The sequence below is a fragment of the Pogona vitticeps genome, chromosome 4 (genome assembly GCF_051106095.1).
Source record: "Pogona vitticeps strain Pit_001003342236 chromosome 4, PviZW2.1, whole genome shotgun sequence".
Classification (NCBI taxonomy): Eukaryota; Metazoa; Chordata; class Lepidosauria; order Squamata; family Agamidae; genus Pogona; species Pogona vitticeps.
In genome coordinates, this window is record NC_135786.1 from 53,208,436 (window position 1) to 53,232,943 (window position 24,508).

General features: G+C 39.9%; 1 protein-coding gene and 1 long non-coding RNA gene across 12 annotated transcripts in view; one reads left to right on the plus strand and one right to left on the minus strand.

Moving 5' to 3' along the window:
• Positions 1 to 24,508, minus strand: part of ANKS1A (ankyrin repeat and sterile alpha motif domain containing 1A) — a 186,585-nt gene that overhangs the window by 5,593 nt on the left and 156,484 nt on the right. For 6 of the 11 annotated variants that reach the window (XM_072997399.2, XM_072997401.2, XM_072997400.2 and 3 more), the window contains 10 exons: positions 20,428 to 20,526; positions 18,036 to 18,185; positions 17,776 to 17,883; positions 14,026 to 14,190; positions 13,659 to 13,784; positions 10,340 to 10,411; positions 9,658 to 9,744; positions 8,976 to 9,113; positions 3,471 to 3,641; positions 681 to 779 (listed from right to left, as the gene is read on the minus strand). In XM_072997399.2, coding sequence (XP_072853500.2) covers positions 681 to 779; positions 3,471 to 3,641; positions 8,976 to 9,113; positions 9,658 to 9,744; positions 10,340 to 10,411; positions 13,659 to 13,784; positions 14,026 to 14,190; positions 17,776 to 17,883; positions 18,036 to 18,185; positions 20,428 to 20,526 — 1,215 coding nt within the window. The remainder of the gene's footprint in view (positions 1 to 680; positions 780 to 3,470; positions 3,642 to 8,975; positions 9,114 to 9,657; positions 9,745 to 10,339; positions 10,412 to 13,658; positions 13,785 to 14,025; positions 14,191 to 17,775; positions 17,884 to 18,035; positions 18,186 to 20,427; positions 20,527 to 24,508) is intronic. The other 5 variants (XM_072997403.2, XM_072997404.2, XM_072997402.2 and 2 more) reach the window with 1 other exon arrangement.
• LOC144588992 (uncharacterized) lies at positions 678 to 23,645 on the plus strand. The gene is made up of 2 exons (XR_013544800.1): positions 678 to 814; positions 23,493 to 23,645. It is a non-coding gene; the product is annotated as an uncharacterized LOC144588992 (long non-coding RNA).

The following is a 24,508-nucleotide window of genomic DNA, read 5'->3' on the forward strand; positions in this document are numbered from 1 at the left end:
CTACAAAATATTGAGAAAAGAACAGGTCAGGAGAGCTGCTCACATTGAAAATGTGAACACAGAACTTCAGACACTTTGTTAAACTGTGACAGGAACAACTTTGGGAAACGTGTAGGCTGCTATTCCCCCAGCCCCTTTAAAGCCTTAAGTAAAAGGCATGCCCATGCACAGGGGTATGGCATTTAAAATGTCTCCATAAAGACCTGGGACAGCTTTTCAGTTAGAAACAGAAGCACCTTCTTTCAAGATAGAATACATTTTGTGTAAGTCCAAATGAATATGAACTTTAGATATAACCTAGTAGGCAGTTTGCTGAAATTCAGTAAAAGAAGATCAATAAAGAATCAGCTGGGTTTAAAGCAATACAGTTGTAGTTTTTTCTGGTCTGACAATAATACTGGACAACAGAACTGATTTCTTACTAAACTGAATTTAAAAAGGTAAAACCAAATTTTGTACTGAAGCAACATTTTAACTCCCTCTTGTGTAAAATAAGGGAAAACAGAATGGGCTAATGTATGCTTGAAAGGGTTAACTTGCTAAGACGCTCAAACAAAAGAAACACAGAAACAGTAACAAAGTTCCATGGGAAAGAATGCAGGAGCCTGAAGGAAAGTTTGCCTGGTTACAGAAAGCATTCATAAGTAGAGAGAACTAGCGACTGCAAGAAGGGTAAAGACCTTAGCTCCTTGACTAACAGATTGCAGCGGCAGATAGGAGGGACGGTGTGTAGTACAGGAGTGACAGTAACAACAGCGACTATCAGGAGGGAGCGGCACCTGAGGAATGGGAGCAAGCAAAACACAGACAAGAGGTAACATTACAGGACAGCAACATGTACAGAAAATATGTGGGCCAGCACACCGGTAGCTTTATTTCCTCATTAAACAACAAGGACTCTTGTAATTTAAACTGCTAAAGAACAGAAAATAACTGCCAATTAATACATTGGTGTTGATGAGTTCCTGTCAGTCTGATAGAGGAAGCATTGGATAAGGATTTTGAACACATGCACATAAGGCAGTAGCAGACAATCATTCTCAACTGACCAAGACTGGCATTAGACACCAGCAGATCATGATCCAGTGATTACCCTATCACTGGTGCCAACACAGAAGGCAAAACAGTTCTTGCAACAAAAAGCAGTAACTTTAGAGGAAAAAAGATACAGCCTACAATCTACCTGAAGAACAGCAAGTGTGGAGGGAAAAATACCAGATTTAAGATAGTAGAAGTACTGTCCAGTGTCTTCATGGGTTCCCATTTTATTTGCAACTTAGCAATTCCATGCAGAGTTCTTAATCAAGAAACACGTTTAACACAGAAATTTTCAGTGACATAGCTATGTTAGTCTATTGCAGCACAAAGCAGTCTTGTGGCACCTTAAAGATGTAACAGCTTTTATTTGGTATAAATTTCCATGAACTGTAATCCATGCATCTGAAGATGTGGGTAACAGACAGTGAAGGCCTGTGCCAAATAAAACTTGTTAGTGTTTGAGGTGCAACAAAACTCCTTGATGCTTAACTTAACAGCTTTTGATCTTGGCACAAAGATCCGTGTGAATATGGATCTTAGGCAAATTCTTCCATGCAGGTGCACAGCATCACTAAGTGAAACATAAAATGAGACATTTTGCACACATTCCTTTATTACTGTTTAAAACTGGTCATACGAATTCATCTCATCAGAGCATAATGTGAAAGAGTTTTCCCATGGTTGGTAGATAGATCTTTTCTGAGGGAAGTATTTATTTAATTAAAATATTTTTGCCCTGCCTTTCCCCTAAGAAAGGACCCAAGGAGGTTTACATAATATTAAAGCTAAAAAAATATGAAAATTTCAAATATTAAATTAATAACATGTTAAAAATTTTAGGTAACACAATACTAAAACAGATCTAGAAGTAAGAAAATGCAAGCTATCTCCTTTCTGAATGCTCAAACTATGAGTATTACCAAGTCAGTAACAACCTATGGCTAACCTATGCAAAAGCCACACAAAAAAAGAATCTGTGACCTGAAGCAACTGCAGGCAATGGCCAGAACCTTGTTATTTGTCGCCACTGGTATAAATCACTGCAGCTAATTCCCACTGGTTAAGAAGCCAAGGCTTTCATTTTTTAACTGCATACCAGTCATGTGACTTAGCCATTTACTAAAATGCAGATGTCAACTTTCCAACTAGTGACAATTTGCCAAAGCAATTTATGCTGTTTGACTTTTGTTGATGGCTGTTAGTTATAAGATTCTGTCCACTGTCAGCAATATTCTAACTCAAAAATTATGGGTTAATATTCCAAAACTCCATGGATGAATATTTTTAGTGTCTTAAAAAAACAAACAAACCAAGAACTGTATTAACATACAGTGGTGCCTCGACTTATGAACATCCCGACTTACGACCATTTCGAGTTATGACCAGCTCTGGCCGCAAAATTTTGCTTCGATTTGCTGCTGGAGCTTTGAGTTACAACAAGAAAAAGGCAGGGGGGAAAGGCGGGAAATTCAAATTGCTAACTTCTGGTAGGTGAAGGGGCTGCTTCTTTATAGCTCTTTCGCCCCAGCAGTTAGAGAGTGTGCAATAGGAAGAGGCTTCAGACTGCCTGGTAAGGTATGGTGCTGCTTTCTGCTTTTAAAAAACTTTTCTGGGTGGGTTTTGCAGCGTGGTTTTGGGCTGGGGGGGTTATGTTTCTGTGCTGTGATGGGTCTTGGGGGTTCTTTTTTTGGGGGGGTTCCCCATTTTCAATGGGTCTTGGGGGGTCTGCTTGTTTTTTTGAGTCCCCCCCATTTCCAATGGGTCTTGGGGGGTTTGCTTGTTTTCTGATGCTCTGCTTTTCCCCCATTTCTGATGTATCTTGCATGTTTCGCTTGCTTTGTGCTCCAATGTGTCTTGCATGCTTTGCTTGGTTTTTGCTTTGCTTTTCCCTAATTTCCGATGTGTCTTGCATGCTCTGCTTGCTTTGTGCTTTGCTTTTTCCCCATTTCCAATGCGTCTTGCATCCTTTGCTTGCTTTTTGCTTTGCTTTTTCCTCATTTCTGATGTGTCTTGCATGCTCTACTTGCTTTTCTACCCCTCCCCCCAATCAGCTGGAAGGGATTGTGTTTCCGATCGGTCCTGCAGTATTTTGGGTTTGGGTTTGTTTTTTTTTTTGGAGATTTTTTTTCTTCGGCTGGAATACGGCCATTTCGAGTTACGCCCATCTTCCGGAATGGATTAAATTCATAAGTCAAGGCACCACTGTAGTTTCAAGTCTATAATAATGCACAATACCTCATTCTAGCTTTATAGTTGTTTGAAATTGCTCTACAGAGTTAGTAGAAATGACAAGAATTTATATTGTTCAGAAAGGAAAAACAACTATTATTTGCTAAAAGTGTATTTTCCTGTCAGCTGAGCAAAGGCATCATGTTAAACACTGGCATAATTCTTAAAGTAGAGATCAAAGGATTTCAAAAAAACATACGTACTGCTGATTTCCTCATGCTGGCTCGAGGTTTAGGCACCGGTTTTGAAGATTTTGTTTCTGTTGTTTCAGCAGTCAAAGCACCTGGATGTTTTGATTTTTGAGCCTGAAGGGCCAACTGGTAGGCTACTTCAAATGCTTGCCCCAATGTCAAAATGATTTCATACGTGAGGTTCTTGAAGAAAGAAACGTAACATGTTATTTAGCAATAACTCTATGTTAAATATCATTTGAATGTAACTTATAGGCAAGGTTCACACTTCAGTCGCTGAACTATATTTGAATATTGCTTCTCTATATGAAAAAAAAGCTACATCCCAAAAACAAACCAGTAACTTGTTCACCTTTTACTGTACTTCACATCATGAATACAAATTATATTGGTCCTTCTTATCTCTATGTGTTTTACTGGTAAACTTCAAGTACGTGCACATCTCTGTTGATCTATCAAGTACTTAAAATATGGGTTATATGATAATTACATCCCTTTTTTCACTGAAAAAACTCATAACTGAAGAATAGGCCACCTCATGCGTTTTCCAGCGAATATAGCTCAATAAACATCAGCTATACAGTGGTGCCTCGCTTAACGAGCGCACCGTTTAACGAAGAATCCGTATAGCGATCCCTTTTTGGGGATCGCTATACGGATCTGCCCCAATCGCCGCACTCGCTTTGCGACGATTGGGGCGTCCGGCGGATGGCCCGAAATGCCCCCCGCAGTGTTTTCGCGACCTCCGTAAGCAAGGGGAGGACGCGAAAACACTGATAGGGGGCCATTTCGGGTCATCCAGCGGCCATTTGGGAGCCGCCGATCAGCTGATCGGCGGCTCCAAAATGGCCGCCGGATGCGAAAACATCGCTGGAGGGGTAAGTTTAATGCGTTCCAATAGGCTTTCCTTGCCCGTACAGCGATGTTTTCGCATAGCGAAGGTTAATCCGGAACGGATTAACCTCGCTATACGGGGCACCACTGTACTTCAAGAAATATTCAGTGTTATCTACAACTGAAATTTGGTATTATTGAACTTTTTGTAAAGAAACATTCTGAAGATGTACACGATAGATAGATAGATAGATAGATAGATAGATAGATAGATAGATAGATAGATAGATAGATAGATAGATAGATAGATAGATAGATAGATAGATAGATAGATAGATAGATAGATAGATAGATAGATAGATAGATAGATAGATAGATAGATAGATAGATAGATAGATAGATAGATGAGCTGAAAATCTACTTTGTAATACTTTAATTATTCCTATTTTGGAGTGCTCCTTCAGATATATATACCTTGTGAACTGCACAAATTTGCCAAAGGCTGGTATTTTTAAAGTACCATAGAATGGCAACATTCCCAAAATTGGATATAAAGAGAACTCTGCTTCTCTGAGTTTGGCTGATGCCATTCACAGGAAGAACATGTCAAAGAGAAAAGGGTCTCTAAATTTTATCTCAGTCAGCTCAGGACATTTCCCCAAGCCTGATAAAACTAGTACAGGGATCACCCAAACTGCATTGCTGCCAGTAGTGGAAAGTGTTGCCAAACTGTTGATCATGGGTTTTCTTTAACAGTTGCACAATTTTATTACGTCTTAAAAACAAACAGTATTTGAACATTTTTCCATAGCTTTGTCAACATTGTATCGGTAACAGAAAAATGCTTATGAGGGCAGAGATAGGAGAAAATTCAGTTTTGGTGGAGGTGATCTCTCTTGTTTTGGCAAAAATGTCTGTGATTAGTGTCTCGAAGTTAAATAAGAAAAGAAAAAGCTTAAAAGGTTTTTTTTTTTTGTGATTTTCATAGTTCTCATGAAATCTCAAAATAAAAACCAGGCTTATAAATGATTGTAGCTTTTACTTTTTACTTTTTAATCATTAATTTTCCTGAAGAAGCACTGTTGTTTATTTAAGAAGTTGTAGAATATAATTAAGATGGGAAACAGAGGAGTGATATCTCAACAGGTATCTTTTGTACTTGAAATGTTAATAAAATTATCAATTTTGTACAGGCTGTGACCATCAGGACCTAACTATACATCTTATACTGAACAAAATGACTTTTTATTACATCTGGTATAGTAGTTGTAAGCCATGGAATTTGCTTCCATAGTTTTTTGTTGTTGTTGTTTAATCGTTTAGTCATGTCCAACTCTTCGTGACCCCATGGACCAGAGAAGGCCAGGCCCTACTGTCTTCCACTGCCTCCCGGAGTTGGATTAAATTCATGTTGGTCGTTTCGATGACACTGTCCAACCATCTCATCCTCTGCCATCCCTTTCTCCTCCTGCCTTCACACTTTCCTAACATCAGCGTCTTTTCCAGGGAGTCTTCTCTTCTCATGAGATGGCCAAAGTATTGGAGCCTCAGCTTCAGGATCTGTCCTTCCAGTGAGCACTCAGAGTTGATTTCCTTTAGAATGGATAAGTTTCTTCTCCTTGCAGTCCAGGGGACTCTCAAGAGCCTCCTCCAGCACCACAATTCAAAAGCATCAATTCTTCGGTGGTCAGCTTTCTTTATGGTCCAACTCTCACTTCCGTACATCACTACAGGAAAAACCATAGCTTTGACTATTCGGACTTTTGTTGGCAAGGTGATGTCTCTGCTTTTTAAGATGCTGTCAAGGTTTGTCATTGCTTTCCTCCCAAGAAGCAGGGATCTTTTAATTTCGTGGCTGCTGTCACCATCTGCAGTGATCATGGAGGCCAAGGAAGTAAAATCTGTCACTGTCTCCATATCTTCCCCTTCTATTTGCCAGGAGGTGATGGGACCAGTGGCCATGATCTTAGTTTTTCTGATGTTGAGCTTCAGACTGTTTTTTGCACTCTCCTCTTTCACCCTCATTACAAGTTTCCTTAATTCCTCCTCACTTTCTGGCATCAGTGTGGTATCATCTGCATATCGGAGGTTGTTGATATTTTTTCCGGCGTTCTTAATTCCAGTTTGGGATTCCTCCAGTCCAGCCTTCCGCTTGATGTATTCTGCATATAAGTTAAATAAGCCAGGGGACAATATACAGTCTTGTCGTACTCCTTTCCCGATTTTGAACCAATCAGTTGTTCCATATCCAGTTCTGTTGCTTCCTGTCCCACATATAGGTTTCTCAGGAGGTAGATAAGATGTTCAGGCACTCCCATTTCTTTAAGGACTTGCCATAGTTGCTGTGGTCCACACAGTCAAAGGCTTTACCATAGTCAATTAAGCAGAAATCAGTGTTTTTCTGGAACTCTCTGGCTTTCTCCATAATCCAGCACATGTTAGCAATTTGGTCTCTAGTTCATCTGCCCCTTTGAAATCCAGCTTGTACTTCTGGGAGTTCTCAGTCCACATACTGCTGAAATCTACCTTGGAGGATTTTGAGCATAACCTTGCTAGTGTGGGAAATGAGTGCAATTGTACGGTAGTTGGAGCATTCTTTGGCACTGGCCTTCTTTGGGCTTGGGATGTAGACTGATCTTTTCCAGTCTTCTGGCCCCTGTTAAGTTTTCCAAACTTGCTGGCATGTTGAATGTAGCACTTTAACAGTGTCATCTTTTAATATTTTAAATAGTTCCACTGGAATGCCATCACCTCCACTGGCCTTGTTGTTAGACAAGCTTTCGAAGGCGCACTTGACTTTACTCTCCAAGATGTTTGGCTCAAAGTTGGCAGCCACACTATCTGGGTTGTCCGGGATATCCAAATCTTTCTGGTATAATTCCTCTGTGTATTCTTGCCACCACTTCTTGATGTCTTCTGTGAGGTCCCTCCCATTTTTGTCCTTTATCATGTTCATCTTTGCACAAAATGTCTCCTTTAATATCTCCAATTTTCTTGAACAGATCTCTGGTTTTTCCTTTTCTATTATTTTCCTCTATTTCTCTGCATTGCTCATTTAAGAAGGCCCTCTTGTCTCTCCTTGCTATTCTTTGGAAGTCTGCATTCAGTTTTCTGTATCTTTCCTTATCTCCCTTGCATTTTGTTTCCCTTCTCTTCTCTGCTATTTGTAAGGCCTCGTTGGACAGCCACTTTGCTTTCTTGCATTTCCATTTCTTTGGGATGGTTTTTGTTGCTGCCTCCTGTAGAATTTTACGAGTCTCTATCCAAAGTTCTTCAGGCACTGTGTCCACCAAATCTAGTTCCTTAAATCTGTTCTTCACTTCCACTGTGTATTCATAAGGGATTTGGTTTAGATTATACCTGAGTAGCCCAGTGGTTTTTCCTACTCTCTTCAGTTTAAGCTTGAATTTTGCTATGAGAAGCTGATGATCAGAGCTACAATCGGCTCCAGGTCTTGTTTTTGCTGACTGTATAGAGCTTCTCCATCTCTGGCTGCAGAGAATATAATCAATCTGATTTCGGTATTGCCCATCTGGTGATTTCCATGTATAGAGTCACCTCTTGTGTTGTTGCAAAAGTGTGTTTGTGATGACCAGCTTGTTCTTTTGACAAAACTCTATTAGCCTTTGCCCTGCTTCGTTATGAACTCCAAGGCCAAACTTTCCTGTTGTTCCTTTTATCTCTTGACTCCCGACTTTAGCATTCCAATCCCTTAGAATGAGAAGAACATTTTTCTTTGGTGTCAATTCTAGAAGATGTTGTAGGTCTTCATAGAATTGGCCAATTTCAGTCTCCTCAGCTTTGGTGGTTGGTGCATAAACTTGGATTATTGTGATGTTGAAAGGTCTGCCTTGGATTCGTATTGAAATCATTCTATCATTTTTGAGATTGTATCCCATTACAGCTTTTCCCACTCTTTTGTTGACTATGAGAGCTACTCCATTCCTTCTACGGGCTTCTTGCCCACAGTAGTAAATATGATAATCATCTGAATTGAATTCGCCCATTCCTGTCCATTTTAGTTCACTGACGCCCATAATGTTTATTCTTGCCATCTCCTGTTCGACCACCTCCAGGTTCCCAAGGTTCATAGATCTTACATTCCAGGTTCCTATGCAGTATTTTTCTTTGCAGCAACGGACTTTCCTTTCACTTCCAGGCACATCCACAGCTGAGCGTCCTTTCGGCTTTGGCCCAACAACTTCATTAGCTGTGGAGCTATTTGTACTTGTCCTCCGCTCTTCCTCAGTAGAATGTTGGATGCCTTCTTTTATCCTTTTGTTTCTGGTCATGGGGTTTTCTTGGCATAGATACTGGAGTGGCTTGCCAAAGACTGCTCCTGGTGGATTGCGTTTAGTCTGAACTCTCCACTATGACCTGCCCGTCTTGGGTGGCCCTGCACGGCATAGCCCATAGCTTCTTTGAGTTACTCAAGCCCCTTCGCCATGGCAAGGCAGCAATAGTTTTTTAAAATAGTGTAAACTAGTCTAAGTCTCTACCTTATTTTATATGTCATAGGACTGGTAGCCCAGAACATTTACTTGACTCTTCTACTTTCAGATGCAAAACAGTTCTATACAAACAACAAGATTCTACACATGCTGCTTCAAACAAAATCTAAGTATCTAGGTTTCATGCTTTTGGAGCCATGGCTCTTATACATCGTTAGCATAAATAGCTTACAACATCAACGGTACTGAAGACATGGCAATAGTGGTGGCTAGTCTGCAAGTCCTTGGTGATATAGGCAAATGTACAGAGATCCTCTGGGTCCTGGGCAGCACAAGAGATGTTACGGATTTCATGCTCAGCAATAACATTCTGCCAAATATAACCAAACAATGGATTTTTCTCATTATTAAACAGTACAGATTGTGCAGTAACAATATTCACAATAAAATAAAGTTTCATTTTGCTCATCTATAATTTCACAATAGTCATTCATTACTACCAAGTGGCTCCAGATGTTTCTATTAATCTTCTGCTAAATTGTAGGAATTATCTTGTAAGCTTAAATGGTCATTTAAGCCATGAGTAGGCAATTTGTAACTTTCTCCATGCCGTTGATTTGCAACTCTTCCCATCCTTTAATATTAGCTACATGGCTAGAGAAGGGTTGCAGAATCTCCTGTCTTTTCTGTTAGCAGCCACAGCACAGTCTGAATAGAAACAAACCTAGTGAACTGAAACAGAGGGAAACCACTCTTTCATATGCCCTATGGTGGCAATCTTTATATTACTTACCAATGTACTTTCTACAATAAGGAGTGAGAAGCTGCAAAGTAGATGAATGCCCAATTACATCTGCTATGTCACTATCACTTGTCATTCTAAAAATACTAGCCATGTGCTTGCTTTCTCTTACCTTGTTAGATGCATCTATAAACTTCACCCCTTTGTAAGTGATAGATAAAATTATAGTTGGGATCTTCTTCATATGTTCTGTAGATTTCTTTAAAAAAGAAAAAAAATGCATAAAGCGACATAGATAAAATTGTTCTTCTCATAAATGGGGCATATGTAGCCAAGAGTTATAATCTCCCATATTACACCATGTTTTTAAAAACTTATTTAAATATTATTTTGCACAGTTATAAAGAAAGGGAGGGAGGGAGGAAAGAAGAAAGGCATTAAAAAAAAACTGGCAGAAGCAAAGTATTAAATAAAAATCTGCCAACTCTTCTGAACTACTTCACGTTTGCTAAAAAGAAATCTGCTGAACAGCTCAGTCAGTACCATGTAACTGTAGGATAATTATGCAATTGAAAACCTTTTATAGTTTGTCTGTAGTATGGCCTGTGCTCTAAGCCACTGGTTCTTAACCTTTGTTACTCGGATGTTTTTGAACTGCAACTCCCAGAAACCCCAGCCAGCACAGTTGGTGGTGAAGGCTTCTGGGAGTTGCAGTCCAAAACTCCTGAGTAACCCAAGGTTAAGAACCACTGCTCTAAGCAAAGTCCCAAACTGAAGTTATGCAATACAGTTTATTTTTTCAGGAAACTTAACAGTTCCAGTTAGTGGATTTCTTTCATAAAATGCATACTTACCCTCATCTTTGCACAGGCATCCTGTGTAGATTCTGTCCCTCGAAGATCTTTGATTAACATTGATCCTAAATACTGATTAAAACAGAAAAGCAGTAACAATTGTTAGCACAGCTATTTGTATACAGTGTTCTCCAAACACAGAGAAAATGCACTTTCAGAATAATTGTAATTGCCCTTGAAAATCTGTTGCTCTAGCTCAGTGATGGCTAACCTTTTTGAGCCTGAGTGCCCAAATGGCGACACAAAACCAAATTATTTCTTTCGAAGTGCCAACATTGCAATTAAATCTAAATACTAATGTTTTAGTTTAGAAAAAACAACTCATACAGTTGTCTGAATTAATCATCACCTTTTGTCTTCAAAACATAACAGAACTTTCAATGATACAAACACTTTTTAATTGAAAAATAACCATTAACTCTAGTAAATGGAAACAAATATTAAAGTAATACAAGTCAGGTAATTTATACAAACTTTTAAAATAATTATATGCATGTATTTTTAATAAGTGATACTCAACTTGTCATGCTTTTGCACAATGTGATTTTTGATGTTGTATGCATGCTGATAATTTGTCAAACCTTGGCCCATATGCTGTTAGTTTGAGAGCAACACATGCAGCACCCATACAACCCAGATGGTGTGGTTGCTGACCTTGAGCCAGACATCCTGGAGAGTGAAGTCAAGTGGGCCTTAGAAAGCATGGCTAACAATAAGGCCCGTGGAGGTGATGGCATTCCAGTTGAATTATTTAAAATCTTAAAAGATGACTGTTAAGGTGCTACACTCGATATACCAGCAAGTTTGGAAAACTCAGCAGTGGCCAGAGGACTGGAAAAGATCAGTCTACATCCCAATCCCAAAGAAGGGCTTTCTTGGGCTCCGTGATCATTGCAGATAGCATAACATAACAATTTCTTAAACTAAGATCATGGCCACTGGTCCCATCACCTCCTGGCAAACAGAAGGGGAAAATATGGAGACAGTGACAAAGTTTACTTTCTTAGGTTCCGTGATCACTGCAGATGGTGACAGCAGCCAGAAATTAAAAGACGCCTGCTTCTTGGGAAGAAAGCAATGACAAACCTAGACAGCATTTTAAAAAGCAGAGACATCACCTTGCGACAAAAGTCCGCATAGTCAAAGCTATGGTTTTTCCAGTTGTGATGTGTGGAAGTGAGAGCTGGACCATAAAGAAGGCTGACCGCCGAAGAATTGATGCTTTTGAATCGTGGTGCTGGTGGAAACTCTTGAGAGTCCCCTGGACTGCAAAGAGAACAAACCTATCCATTTTGAAGGGAATCAACCCTGAATGCTCACTGGAAGGACAGATCCTGAAGCTGAGGCTCCAATATTTGGCCATCTCATGAGAAGAGAGGACTCCCTGGAAAAGACCCTGACGTTGAGAAAGTGTGAAGGCAAGAGGAGAAGGGGACGACAGAGGACTAGATGGATGGAGAGTGTAACCGAAGCTACCAGCATGAATTTGACCAAACACACGCGCACACACTCCTCACTCCCTCCATTTTGTACATACATTTAAACACGCTTGATGGAGTCACACATTCCTTCCCTCCTTAACCTGGAGCCTTTCTCTCCTGCTTGCAGTCACCTTTGGGTGGAAGCAGTCATTCACAAGCCCTGGATTGACTGCCGGGAGCTAGCTGTAACCAATCACACAGGCTTAGCTCCGATCTCTTAAAGAAGGAGTGTTGGAACCAAGGAAAATAGCAGGAAGAGGTGGCTGACGATGGTGCAGTTTGAGATTCGGCTGTGGGGGTGGGTAGTGTGGGGTAGTGCTCTCCTTGTGTGCCAAGGGAGACGTCTCCGCGTGCCACAGGTGGCACATGTGCCATAGGTTTGCCATCACTGCTCTAGCTAGTTTTGGCTCAGAGTCAGCAAGGGGTAACTTTATTCCTTTTGTGCTCTAAAGTTATGACTATGTGGGCCCTGTAATGATAGAAGAAAATCACTGTTTTTCAAGTACAGTGGGGTCTTGACTTGAGAACTTAATCCGTATTGGAAGGCGGTTCTCAAGTCAAAAAGTTCTCAAGTCAAATCTGCATTTCCCATAGGAATACACTGAAAACCATTTGGTCCGTATCTGCTCTTTTCCGTCCATAGAAACTAATGGGAAGCTGCTATTCCGCCTTCGACCACTAGAGGGGGATATTTTGTTTCTTTTTTTCTTAGGTCAAGAAAGGTTCAGGGTAGGCAGGGAAAAGACAGTCCAGGCAGTACAGTACCAGGCAGTCCGAAGACTGTCTCCCAATCCACTCTCTAAACGCTGGGAGGAGTGAGGAAGCAGACAGGCACCCTTTTCACTGGCCAACAGTTAACTGAAAGTTCACATTTTGCACTTTCCCTGCCTCCCATGTGGTTTTTTTCAAGTTCTTAACTCAAATCTAAGTATATAAGTCAAGTCAATATTTTCCTATGAGAGTGGTTCTTAAATCAAAATGTTCTTAACTCGAGCCGTTCTTAAGTCAAGACCCCACTGTACTATGCCTTGTGCTGCTGCCTCATGTTCTGTTGTGGCAACAATGAGAGGAACAGGAGATGTGTCTTTTATACTGCAGAATAGAGGTTTGTAGCATTCAGAGGCCAAAATCCAGCTGGTGATTTACACTTATGCAAGCAAATATAAGTATGGTGGCATATTGCCATTAATTAAGACAACTGCTGATTATGTGCCCAAGAACAGAATAATCACATTGTTAATTAAGAACAATTTGCTGCTATGACTTCACTCAAATACAGTGGTGCCTCACTAGACAGTTACCCCATATGACAGGGTTTTTTTTGCTAGACATTGGCTTTTTGCGATCGCTATAGTGATTCGCAGTACAGTGATTCCTATGGGGGAATTTCGCTGGACAATATTTGGTCCGTTTCGCAAACCAATTTTTGCTAGACAACGATTTTGTAAGCTCCCTCCGTGCTCACAAAACGGGTGTTTTGGGGACCTAAACTTCGTAAGACAGCTATTTAAACAGCTGATTGGTGGTTCGCAAAGCGGCTTTCCTATGGCCGATCTTCGCTAGACAACAACGATTCTTCCCCATTGGAACGCATTAAACAGGTTTCAATGCATTCCAATAGGGAAATGCTTTTCACTAGACAATGATTTCGCTAAACAGCGATTTCAGTGGAACAATGGATTATCATCGTCTAGCAAGGCACCACTGTACAAATTATCAATTGGATTGTCCCCAATGTATTTTTTAAAAAAGTAACTAAACTATTTTAATTACTTTAATTACAGCCAGTATTACACTGCAGATAAATTTATTTGTGTAAGAATCCAAAATGCACTTACATTGGCTTCATATCCACAGGACTCAAATATAAGTTTTTCTGGCTGGTGCTGCCAGTGTTGAACAGGGGCATAAGGAGCTGCCAGACTTGGGGGTCTGAGTGTAAGTTTTGATTCTCGGCGTTCCTCCTGAAAACACAAGTCACAGATTCTGGTAGAATCATGTCATGGAGTACTACTTTATTTATATTTATGTTTCGAGGATACATGTTAGACAGCATCCATCTCAAGACATTTATTTAAATATTTGTATACCACTTTTCAAAATGCTCCAAATGGTTTTGAGTGGATGCTAATGTATTGTGCCTTGCCTTGCTGCAGAGTGACATTAATGGAAGACAAAACGTTTCAGGGAGGTAAGTTCTCTGACCTGTGTCTTGAGTCTCTCTGTTCGAGGGTAAGATGCAGTATCATGGCTGCTCTCGTGTCTCCTCTTTCCAGCATCTCCCAAAGGTAACAAGAGCTCTGCAGACCTCCCTGTACAAGAGTCACTCTGGCTCAATGGCGAGGAAGTCTGGGATATCAAATCCTGGCACTGTAATCAAAATTACAATTTACATGTGGTTGGACAGCTTCAGAATATGTTTGCAAACCATGAAGAAACATTAGAGGACAAGCTCGTACTAGCATGACTGTTAAAACCAACAGAGAAATGTTGATTACCTAGTTAATATTCATGCTGAAGAAATCTGCTTTCAAATATAAAGAACAATAGAAAAAGGTTGTTCTCCGAAAACACAGGCTGAGGACTTGATCAGTAGCACAATGTGCACTGATCTGGTGATGCATTTGAGATATTATGTAAGTCTAATACAGAGTATGAATCACACTAGGACTCTCCCCAATTCAGACTGGCAGTCAGCTATGAAGCATTAGCAGCTGAAGGTCTAAGACTGACATCCAGCCAGCAAACTTCTTACAACATTTTAAGGTCATCATGTGAAAAAAAAAGCTTTTGTAACTACAGTGAAAAGAAAGACAGGATTCTTTCTGGATGGAAGTAATTGCTCTTTAGCCTTAATGAATAAAAAAACTTAAGTTATCACCAGTAACACCGGACATATTTATTTCCCATGTCAGCTATAGCCCTGTCTATAGAAACAAGTTATTTGACATCAAATTGCTTCTGACTTACAATAACCCCAAACTGAGTTTTCAACGTACATGAGATGTGCAAGGAGTGGTTTACCACTGTCACCCACCAGTGTTTTCACAGTCCAGTGGGGGTTTGACCCGAGATCTCCTGAGTTCCAGTCTAACATTCTGTTTACTACACCAGTGGTCCCCAACCTTTTCTGAGTCGTGGACTGATTGGGGTGGGTGGGGTCCATGCGTGGACGGGTGGGGTGCACTCACATGCATGTGTGGAGGGGTGGGACACGCTCATGCGCATGTGCGGAAGGGTGCGTGCACACTCACAAAGGGGCACCCGTGTGTGCAGGTGGCGGGCCGTGCGTGTGGGTGGGGGGAGTGCATGCGGGGGGGAATCTGTCTCCATGGCCTGGTCGTGTCATGGCCATGGACCGGCACGGTGCCACAAACTGGGAGTTGGGGACCCCTGCACTACACCACAGTGGCTCAAATTATGTCCTATCAATTCTGACTTACAGTGACCATCTCAGCATTTTCTAGATACAAATATTCAGAAGGTTTTTTTTTCTGGCAGCACTGTGGGACTACATAGCATGTCCAAAGCTACACAGGCTGTTTTTTCTGCCAGGAGGAAATGTGGGAAATTGAGCTCCTCACTCCTGGGCTCAATGAGCAGGTGCCCCAAGCCACTGAGCTATCCAGCCTGCACAATACAAAAATAAAGTGCCAAATTAGGCTTGTTTCATACATTATGTAGGAAGCCTCAGTCAGTTCCAATTCCTTAATGAATGCATAACATCTATTTGCAAATGCATCACTCATATTCTGTATTTTACATGGTTTAAATGTCTAGTGCACATAACATACACAAGCACACAAAGTAACATGACAACGGCCTAAATAATAAAGGTTTTTGTTAAACAATAGAACTATAATACATAGTACAGATGAGACTCATTTCTCCACTGTTGTGCCAATGCTAGAGAGAAGTTGCCAAGGCTTACTCCCTCTCTTAATGTTTACATCTGCTTTACCCATTGCATGATAAAAGGGTGATTTGAAATTGTGCTGCACAGTAATCTTTTTCATTGATTGTCCCATGATGAAGAATGGGATACAACTATCACTGCAATAGGGATGATAATGGGCTCAAACTCTGGCTGAATAATTTTGCAATGATCCTCTGGATTTTACACTCAGAAGTAGCTAATGTGCCATATGTGCTCCTGCAGGAGGCTATGTTCCATTTCAAAAGGCTATTCAATAAATATTGTCAATGAAACAAGAGTCTGTTGATACTGCAATTATCACACAGTTGTAAGATCTTCTTACCAAGACAAAGACTACTTATGAGGGGGACTGACAGGCAATAAAGCATAAAGGATCTCTCAGGTAATAAAATGTATGAACAATGCCTTGGTATAAGAGGGCTGCATGATAGTTAGGAGGCTATCACTTCAGATATTCCTGACAACCTGTTTCCTTGATGTTCTTGAAGTGAGTGGTTGATTCTCAAAACAAACTTATCAGCCTGTAGATATGACCCCTTTGGATGGTTTGGTTGAGGCTCAGCTTCTGAAGCCAGCAAAGTACATTCTGGGTTTTGCTACAAAATATTCTTTATGTAATAGAAACCAGCATGAGATTCAAGGGCCTCCTTGGTATTTAATTTCATGTATTAAACCAGCCGTACCCAACCTTTTCAAACCGTGGACCAGTTGGGGAGGCCAGAAGCATCCGTGGGTGGGTGGGCGGGGCACACATACACACACACACGGGTGGGTGGGAAACTCATGCACGCATGTGCAGGTGGGTGGGGCACCCATGCACACGTGTGGGTGGGCAGGGCACCTGTGCGTGCTTGTGTGCATGTATGGGAGGTGTACATGCAGGAGGCAGGAGGTCTGTCTCTGTGGCCCAGTTCTGCCAAGGTCATGGCCCCGTAACAGGCTGTGGACTGGGACCCCAGTATTAAAAGACTGTTTTCAACTCATGATCATTTAATTGTGTCAGTCCTGCAGCTTTCACTTCACCTGCTGCCACTTCACATACTCGGTGACGTCATTCTGTTGTACATTTATGGCCTTTTTGTCAAAAGACAAAACAAAACTGTGCTTTGACTACATTCGTATGTATTTTAAAAGTCAAACCAGTACTTTTTTCATTGGCTTCAATATATATTTTTAGGATTCATCGTATAATCAGTTGCATATAACCATTAGATAAAAACTATGCCACTATTCCGAATCAGTTTGCTTGGGCATATCAAAACTGTGGGCACGGTTATGTATAAGGTATTATATGCACAGATCTGTAGCAAGCTGCTTTTTATTGTTACAAGTTTTCTTTTGAAGAGGAAAGATCATGAAACCATGTGTCACATAACTATTTAGCGAGCAGAGGCAGAAATGCATATAGCTAGCCTGTGGTACATTGTACTCATTCAAATACAGACCACTATCTTAACCTGCAGGCTGGCTGGATAGTTCAGCGGTTTAGGTTTCTGGCTGCAGAGCCAGAGGCTGGGAGTTGGATTCTCCCACTGTGCATCTTGCCAGCCTGTGTGGCTGTGGGGAAGCTGCACTGTCCTCCCCCAAAATAATTTTTCCACTTTTACATTTATGTAGTGGCATGTGTTCAATGTTCTCCCCTCCAGTCCAAGAAGAGAAATTTGGTTTTCTTAATTAAATGCTAACTGAAGAACAAGAAGCCAGTGTTCTTTGCCAACCAAAGAAGAGGAGCCTCGTGGCACAGTGGTTAAACTGCTGTACTGCAGCCACAACTGTGCTCACGACCTGGGGTTCAATCCCAGGTAACCGACTCAAGGTTGACTCAGCCTTCTATCCTTCTGAGGTCGGCAAAATGAGTACCCAGCTCACGGGGGGAGGGGGGAATGTGTATCCTGTGTAATTAACTTGTAAACTGCCCAGAGAGTGCTTGAAGTGCTATGAGGCAGTATATAAGCAGCACACTTTGCTTTGCTTTACCAGTTGAGCCAGGATAGTGTAAAATAATAACAGTGACTCACTCTTAGCTGAGAGAACCGTGGTGGTTTTTGTGGGGGTTCCTCATATGGTCTATCTGCTAGGGAAGCTATTATACGCTTGCGATGGCCAAGAAGATTTACTTTCAGCACCTGCAATAAAGGAACGTTAGGTTTTTTTTTTAAAAAAAAAACTATTATAAAGGTTTTCCTACATTGTGGCATCTCAATATGAAGCCAGAACTTTAATACAAAAGGATCTGACTGTTGATGTTAGCTAGAGCTCAGTCCTATGAGCAACTTACATTTACTAGTTCAAGTTCCCAAAGGTTTTTCACAGAGTCTATAGAGCTGTAGCCACTTGACAAAAATGATTGAATGTAATCTTGTAGCCCTAGGGAGTCCAGCCAAGCAGGAACAGAAGGCTGAGTCCCATCACATCCCAGGGATTTCACCTGCAGACAGTGGAAGAGAAAAGATAAATGAGATCAAATACTTGCTCTTCCTAACGTCCGAACAGAAAAAGAGGAACTGAAAGGAAGATGGAGGAGGTGGAGCCTATATACCCTGGGGGGGAGCTAACTGACTCTTTTTTTCTATAGCTCTAGAATCTTCCAAATGTCCTGTGCAGGCGCCGGATTAGCCCAGTTGTGTGCATTCACAGAGACCACTACGAAGTAGCATCTGTTTACACTATGCAAGATTTTCCAAGAGAAAACAAGCGGAGCTAAGTCACTGAGACTAACTATAAAATACATCTAACTAAATATCAGTAGCCCTTCACCAGGGGGAAAAACTGTGGGGATTGAGCACAGAATTTAGAATACAGAAGCAAAGAGAGGAGCATTTCGAGAAGTATTTAGTTTTCTCTAAATCACTTCAGTAGTTCCTTTCCTTAAAGAAAAAAAAAGTCTGCCTATGTTTTCCTATTGTCAATGGTTCCCTTAAAGGTGAGAGGTCAAAGTGAGCCAAGACCTTATAAAGGATATTTCAACAATCCTTAGATCCTGGTCTCAGCTCAATTTGGTATGACTTCCTGTAAGCAATTGTCTTTGGGTTTGAAGATAAATTGGTCTCCCTTGGCTTAATGGAGGTAGGAAAGAAAAGGCAGGCCAGTCTGACAAAGAAAGAAAGAATGGAAATGGATGTATAGTTTGCCCAGTTTTGGTTCTGTCCCTACTTAATATTGGCACTTGGCTACTTGATTGATTATATCTGAGGAAACATATTCCTCAAAGAAAATAAAGTTCTCCACTCTGATGTAAAAGTTGTCTGATATCAACATATCCCAATTCTGAACATTAGTGACAAACTGCCCATTGTGTATATGAGTGGAACAATAAAAAACCTAGAATCTTTATATAAGAATCCATTTGTTGGATTCAGGAAGTTAATAGAAAATGCATACAGAAAGAATTAAAAAGGCATGGAAAACAGATCTTTATCTATAAAAAAATTCCAATTGGGAAATTACGTGGTCAATGTTGCTCTTTAAATAAGTCTCTGATTACTTTCATGAGAATGTACTAAAATTATACACCACTGACATTTAACTCCTGTCAAATTAAATAGACCAGATGGACCAGGTCTGGTCAATTGCACTCAGTGAAAAATCAACATGTAAATAAGAATATCAAAAGGATTTTAAATAGGAGAAAGATTTGTGCAAATTTTGAGTACTTTCTCGAATAGATTAGTAATCTTTGCCTCCATTAGACCACAGCAAGATAAGCTCATATTCTCAAAAGATGTTTTGTGAATCTTTATGCAGTTGATGTTTTGTTTATAATCAGTTTATTTCATATTCAGTAACAGATTTTTAATTGTGTTCTGTTGACCTCCTTGCCCCATTTAGATGGAGTTTAGTTTAGTTTAGTTTATTTGATTTATACCCCGCCTATTTGGCCCAACAGACCACTCAATTCAGGTATTTCACTTTTCAAAAGCAGATCACAGTGATCAAGCAAACCAGTGCTGCTAGGTTACTATTTGAATCTATTGAAAGCAAATGGTTTTTGAATTCAACACTAACATTGCTATTCTAGGAGTCATTTCATTCAAATGCAACCTTAATGCTTCATTAACTATGAAGTACAGGAGTACCATTTGGAAGCACCCTTTATTTCCAACAATAGAATTAGATAAAGGAAGTATTTACTATTGTATGTAATAACAGAAATATTTATTTTATTTATTTATTTATTTTATTTGTATCCCGCCTATCTGGACTACCAGACCACTCTGTACTTTTATTCTTAGGGAACTGCAGTCTGAACACAAACTATCTTTTTTTTTGTACTTAGCAAGTACTTAGCCTCTTTCTATTACCAGCCCAATTATTACCTTAAAATCATGGTTTTATCACAGGTCAATGTAAATCCCTTCACAATGTCTGAACTTTCTCTGGTGGAATCCTCTAGTCTGCAAATCTACCATTTACTTGACTGTTGCAATTAATACATTTTCTGGACATTGCTACAGAACCACTATTTAGAACTTTCTGATTCAAATATATAACTAAAAATAGTGTTCTACATTTGTTATTAGGCTCAACATTTCTAACTCATATTATAGTGGCAGAACATAGTTATTTGCTTCTTCTCCTGTAAAATGACCTGCCCATTCATAATTATAAAATTAAGGTATTAGAATACTACTTTAACTGAGTTTACATGTGGAAATATGTACTATTTTGACCTTAGGAAGGGAGCGTGCAGCCTGGAGAAGTTTCCTGCGATGCTGTGGGTCACTAATACCAATTTCTCGAAGGTCCTGATCCTCCATGACATTATAGCCCTGCAGGAAGACAAAAGGCAGACATGAGAAGAAGGCATGATAGTGGCAAAGAAATGAAGTACAGCATATTGTATACCAATAAAAATTGTTTGTGTTCTACAGTTCTGCATAAACACTGTGCAAATAAGGAATCTGGTATTTGGCCCAGAATTCAGCATCCTGAGAAATCCAACTTTTAATGTCGTTTCTTAGTTCTTCTGGCTATAAAAGATAGCCATGGTGTTTATGCAGAACTATAGAAACATAGGCAGACCTGCAGATATATGGAACCACACAAAATGCCTAAGCAGCTGGGGAGAAGCTCTATTTCTAGTGGTAAGGATTCATTTTTTCTACAGAGCAGCAGAATTATGCAGACAGTGATATTTTCATAAAATATAGTGATCAGAATTCAGATTTCCTTGGCACAGAATATGGGTTACATTAATACAGAATCATTCAATTAATCACAGCTTAATTTTCAACTCTGATTTGAGAATGGGAAACAATACGGGAATTGTTAAGATTAAACATTCACAGTTGCTGGCTAGCTCATAAACTCTAGATTTATTCTCAGATACTTGTTTATGCAGTGTTAGTCCTGAGTTGTAGAAAAATCTAAAGGAGATGTGCAGATGTCTTAGGCACCTTCAGGCTAGCATCTGTGACATATTTTAATGTACTAAATATACATCAAGCGTTTCTATTAAACTGTTTAAGGCTGCTTATAGTTTTAATAGCTTACAATATAAGAGAGATGAAACAAAAGAAGAAAGGAATGAAAATAAAGATATTCAGATATCAGTTTTTTCATACTATTGCATAAAGAAATTGCATAATGACCAAGCAATGATTCCTGTAGGAGATGGTTATGTAACAGCCAGTGTCAAACAGTAATTGGTCCCAGGAAAAGTCAGCAGAGAAGGATTTACTGCGTCATGTCTACTGGTGCACCCAGGTGGACACGATGTGATGATCAGCTATTCAACTTTCTTTCTCTTACATCAGGGAGCAATTTCTAGCAATTCTTTGCTAAACATTATTTGCTAGATCTACAGCCATATATATACCTGACAGCTCAAGGGCACATCCATGTCCATGCTGTGAATAACAAACTTGTCCCAAGCCTTCTTCTACAATGCACATTGACTTCCATTCCTCAGCTGCACTGAAAAAGCCACAAACTCATGTGTTCTGGAGTCTACTTTCACCATTAGCTGTACTGCACCTCTTTCCATCCAATACATTTTAGCCAAGTGATTTACATGACCTTCCCACTTCATAGATGCTTGCTTTCCTCAGTCATCCCTCTGATCACAATGTAACAACCTAGTATATCCAGATGAAGCCTCAGCTGCCTGGCCTTCTCTTGTTAGTGCACTGCACTGCATTCAGGGATAGCTCATCTTTGCCTGAACTCCACTGAGGTTCAAAGAAAGAAAACTGGTTTTATTTTAGAGCACACTAGCAATCCAGGGAAGGTCAGTATCACCATAATTTATCATACGTCTCCAAAGAAATGAAAACAACCACCTCTTTCCAGAGAAACAACTTTCATAATTAAACATCACAAAGCTCATTACTCCCACGTATGAAGTGTACAAGAATAAATGAGTACACGGTACTAATGAAACCAATGCTCAATACGTATTTTACTATATACCATTTTATTAAATAAAGGATAGATCCAACTGGGACCTCCTGTTTTTCTCCATGCATACATTTGTAGTAATTAAGTGCTAAAACTGATTCTCAAAAGATAGCTGAACAGGTCAGTTAGACTTCTCATACCTCTGCATGAGAATGGAAACACCAAAATGCAAAACCATCATCAAGGTAACTGACATCTTATTATTTTATACTACTTCTTCAGAAAAAGGAAGCTACCTTTTATGACTTCCCCCTTTTAAAGTTCAAGGATAAAATTTAGAATAAATTAACTTTTTCTAACAAACGACTCTTTGGATATGCACTAAAAATCCTTATATACATGCTGTTCTACATATGTTGATAGAACATAAACACAGAAGGTTGAATTACTGGTATTATATTAAGTATTCAATACATGACGAGATGGTTGGACAGTGTCATCGAAGCTGCCAACATGAATTTGACCAAACTCCAGGAGGCAGTGGAAGACAGGAGGGCCTGGAGTGCTCTGGTCCATGGGGTCACGAAGAGTCGGACACGACTGAACGACTAAATAACAAAATTCAATACATAGCTTGGAGTCTGAATATATGCAAGAGCATCTCTTGTCACATGAACTTGCAGGTCAATTATGATCACTTCTGGAGTCTCACCTCATGTTCTTCCACCAAGAGAGGAAACAAGAGATATGACCTTTTTGACGGTATTGTGCTGGTTCTAGAATCTCTCCCTGATTATTTCCAAATAGGCAGTTAAAATGATTTTATTCTGCTAGACTTTCAATATATGTTAACTGTGCCAGCTATTAGTCCTGCTTTTGTAAGTTTCTGTGTGGTTTTTAGCATCGTGTATTAAGATTTAGGGGGGAAAAATTATCGCCAACTGCCTTGAGGACACTCTGGGACCAAAAGGTAGAGATAAGAAATAATTTAAGAAGTGTCATACAATATGAAATTCCTATGCTATGCCAGCTGTCAGCATATTTAAGCAATAACAACTGAAGGGGCAGAAGGAAGAATACCTCAGTTATCATTCCCCTGAGTTTATTCCCAATGCGCCACTATCAATCATGAGAAACTGCACAGGATAAATCAACCTTTGTGAAGACAGCTTGCTATAAACATAGCAATAAAATACTGGAGACTATTTGAAAGTGAATTTGTTGTCTGCTGAATATGTGAGACAGATCAATTTTTTTAAGACATGGAATGGCAGCAGTAATAGCACTCTGTGAAGTAAGCCAGCGTACACTTGGTATGAGCACAAATATCACAGCATGGTGATTGTTCATTGCAATTTATGAATTTTACATGGTATGCTGTTTTTATAATTTTTAGGGACAAAGAAATATAACAATGAAGTAAAAGAGAACAGCAAAAGAGGAAACCTAAGAAATCTCTTTCAGAAGATTCAAGAAATCAAAAGGAAATTTAAACCTAGATTAGGAATGTTGGAAGACCAACTGGGGAATATACTTTGACCAGGAAAAATATAGAAAAGGTGGAAACAGTACACCAAACAAATATACAGAGGAGATGCAAGAATGACAGATTCCTCTGAACACAAAGTGGAGTGAAAGCTGCTTTGAAAGCAATTTGAAGAAATGAATCACCAGAGTATATGGAATATTAACAGATCTATTCCAAGATGCAGAGAATGAACCTGTCAAAATTATAACAAGAATGTGCCAACAAATATAGAAAACAAACTGGAAATATTCAATGTACATCCAAATTCCCAAGAAAGGAGATGCCAAGAAGTGCAGTAACTGCATTAATTTCACATGCAAGCAAAGTGGTACTAAAGCTATTGCACAAAGATCTTCCCCCTATATGGAGTGAGAAATCCTTAGCATTCAAACTGGATTCTAGAAAGCAAGAGGCATTTGAGAACATATCACAAATGTATGTTGGTTATAAAAGTGCACCAAAGAATTTTAAAAGAAGATCAGTCTGTGCTTCATAGACTACAACAAAGAGGGGGTGCTGATAAGTATTGAGCCTTTCCCAGAAAAAATTGAGCTAGGAAGCTATAACTGCCACAGTTACTCCCTCGAGGAAATCAATGCACTTGCGACATCTGTCCTGCAGCTTCTTAAGTCCCTGCAAATAAAATTCTTCTGACTGCTGGTGTAAGCACTCTTTTGCAGCATTAGTTGCCTCCAGAACACTCCCAAATCATTGTCCCTTTAGGTGTTTTTTGAGTTTGGGGAACAGATAATGGTCAGAAAGAGCCAGGTCGGGAGAATAGGGTGGATGGGGCATCACTTGAAAGCATAAGGACATCAGTTTTGCCATTGTTTCACCTGCACTGTGTGACGAGGTGTTGTCATGCAACAGGATGACACCTTTGA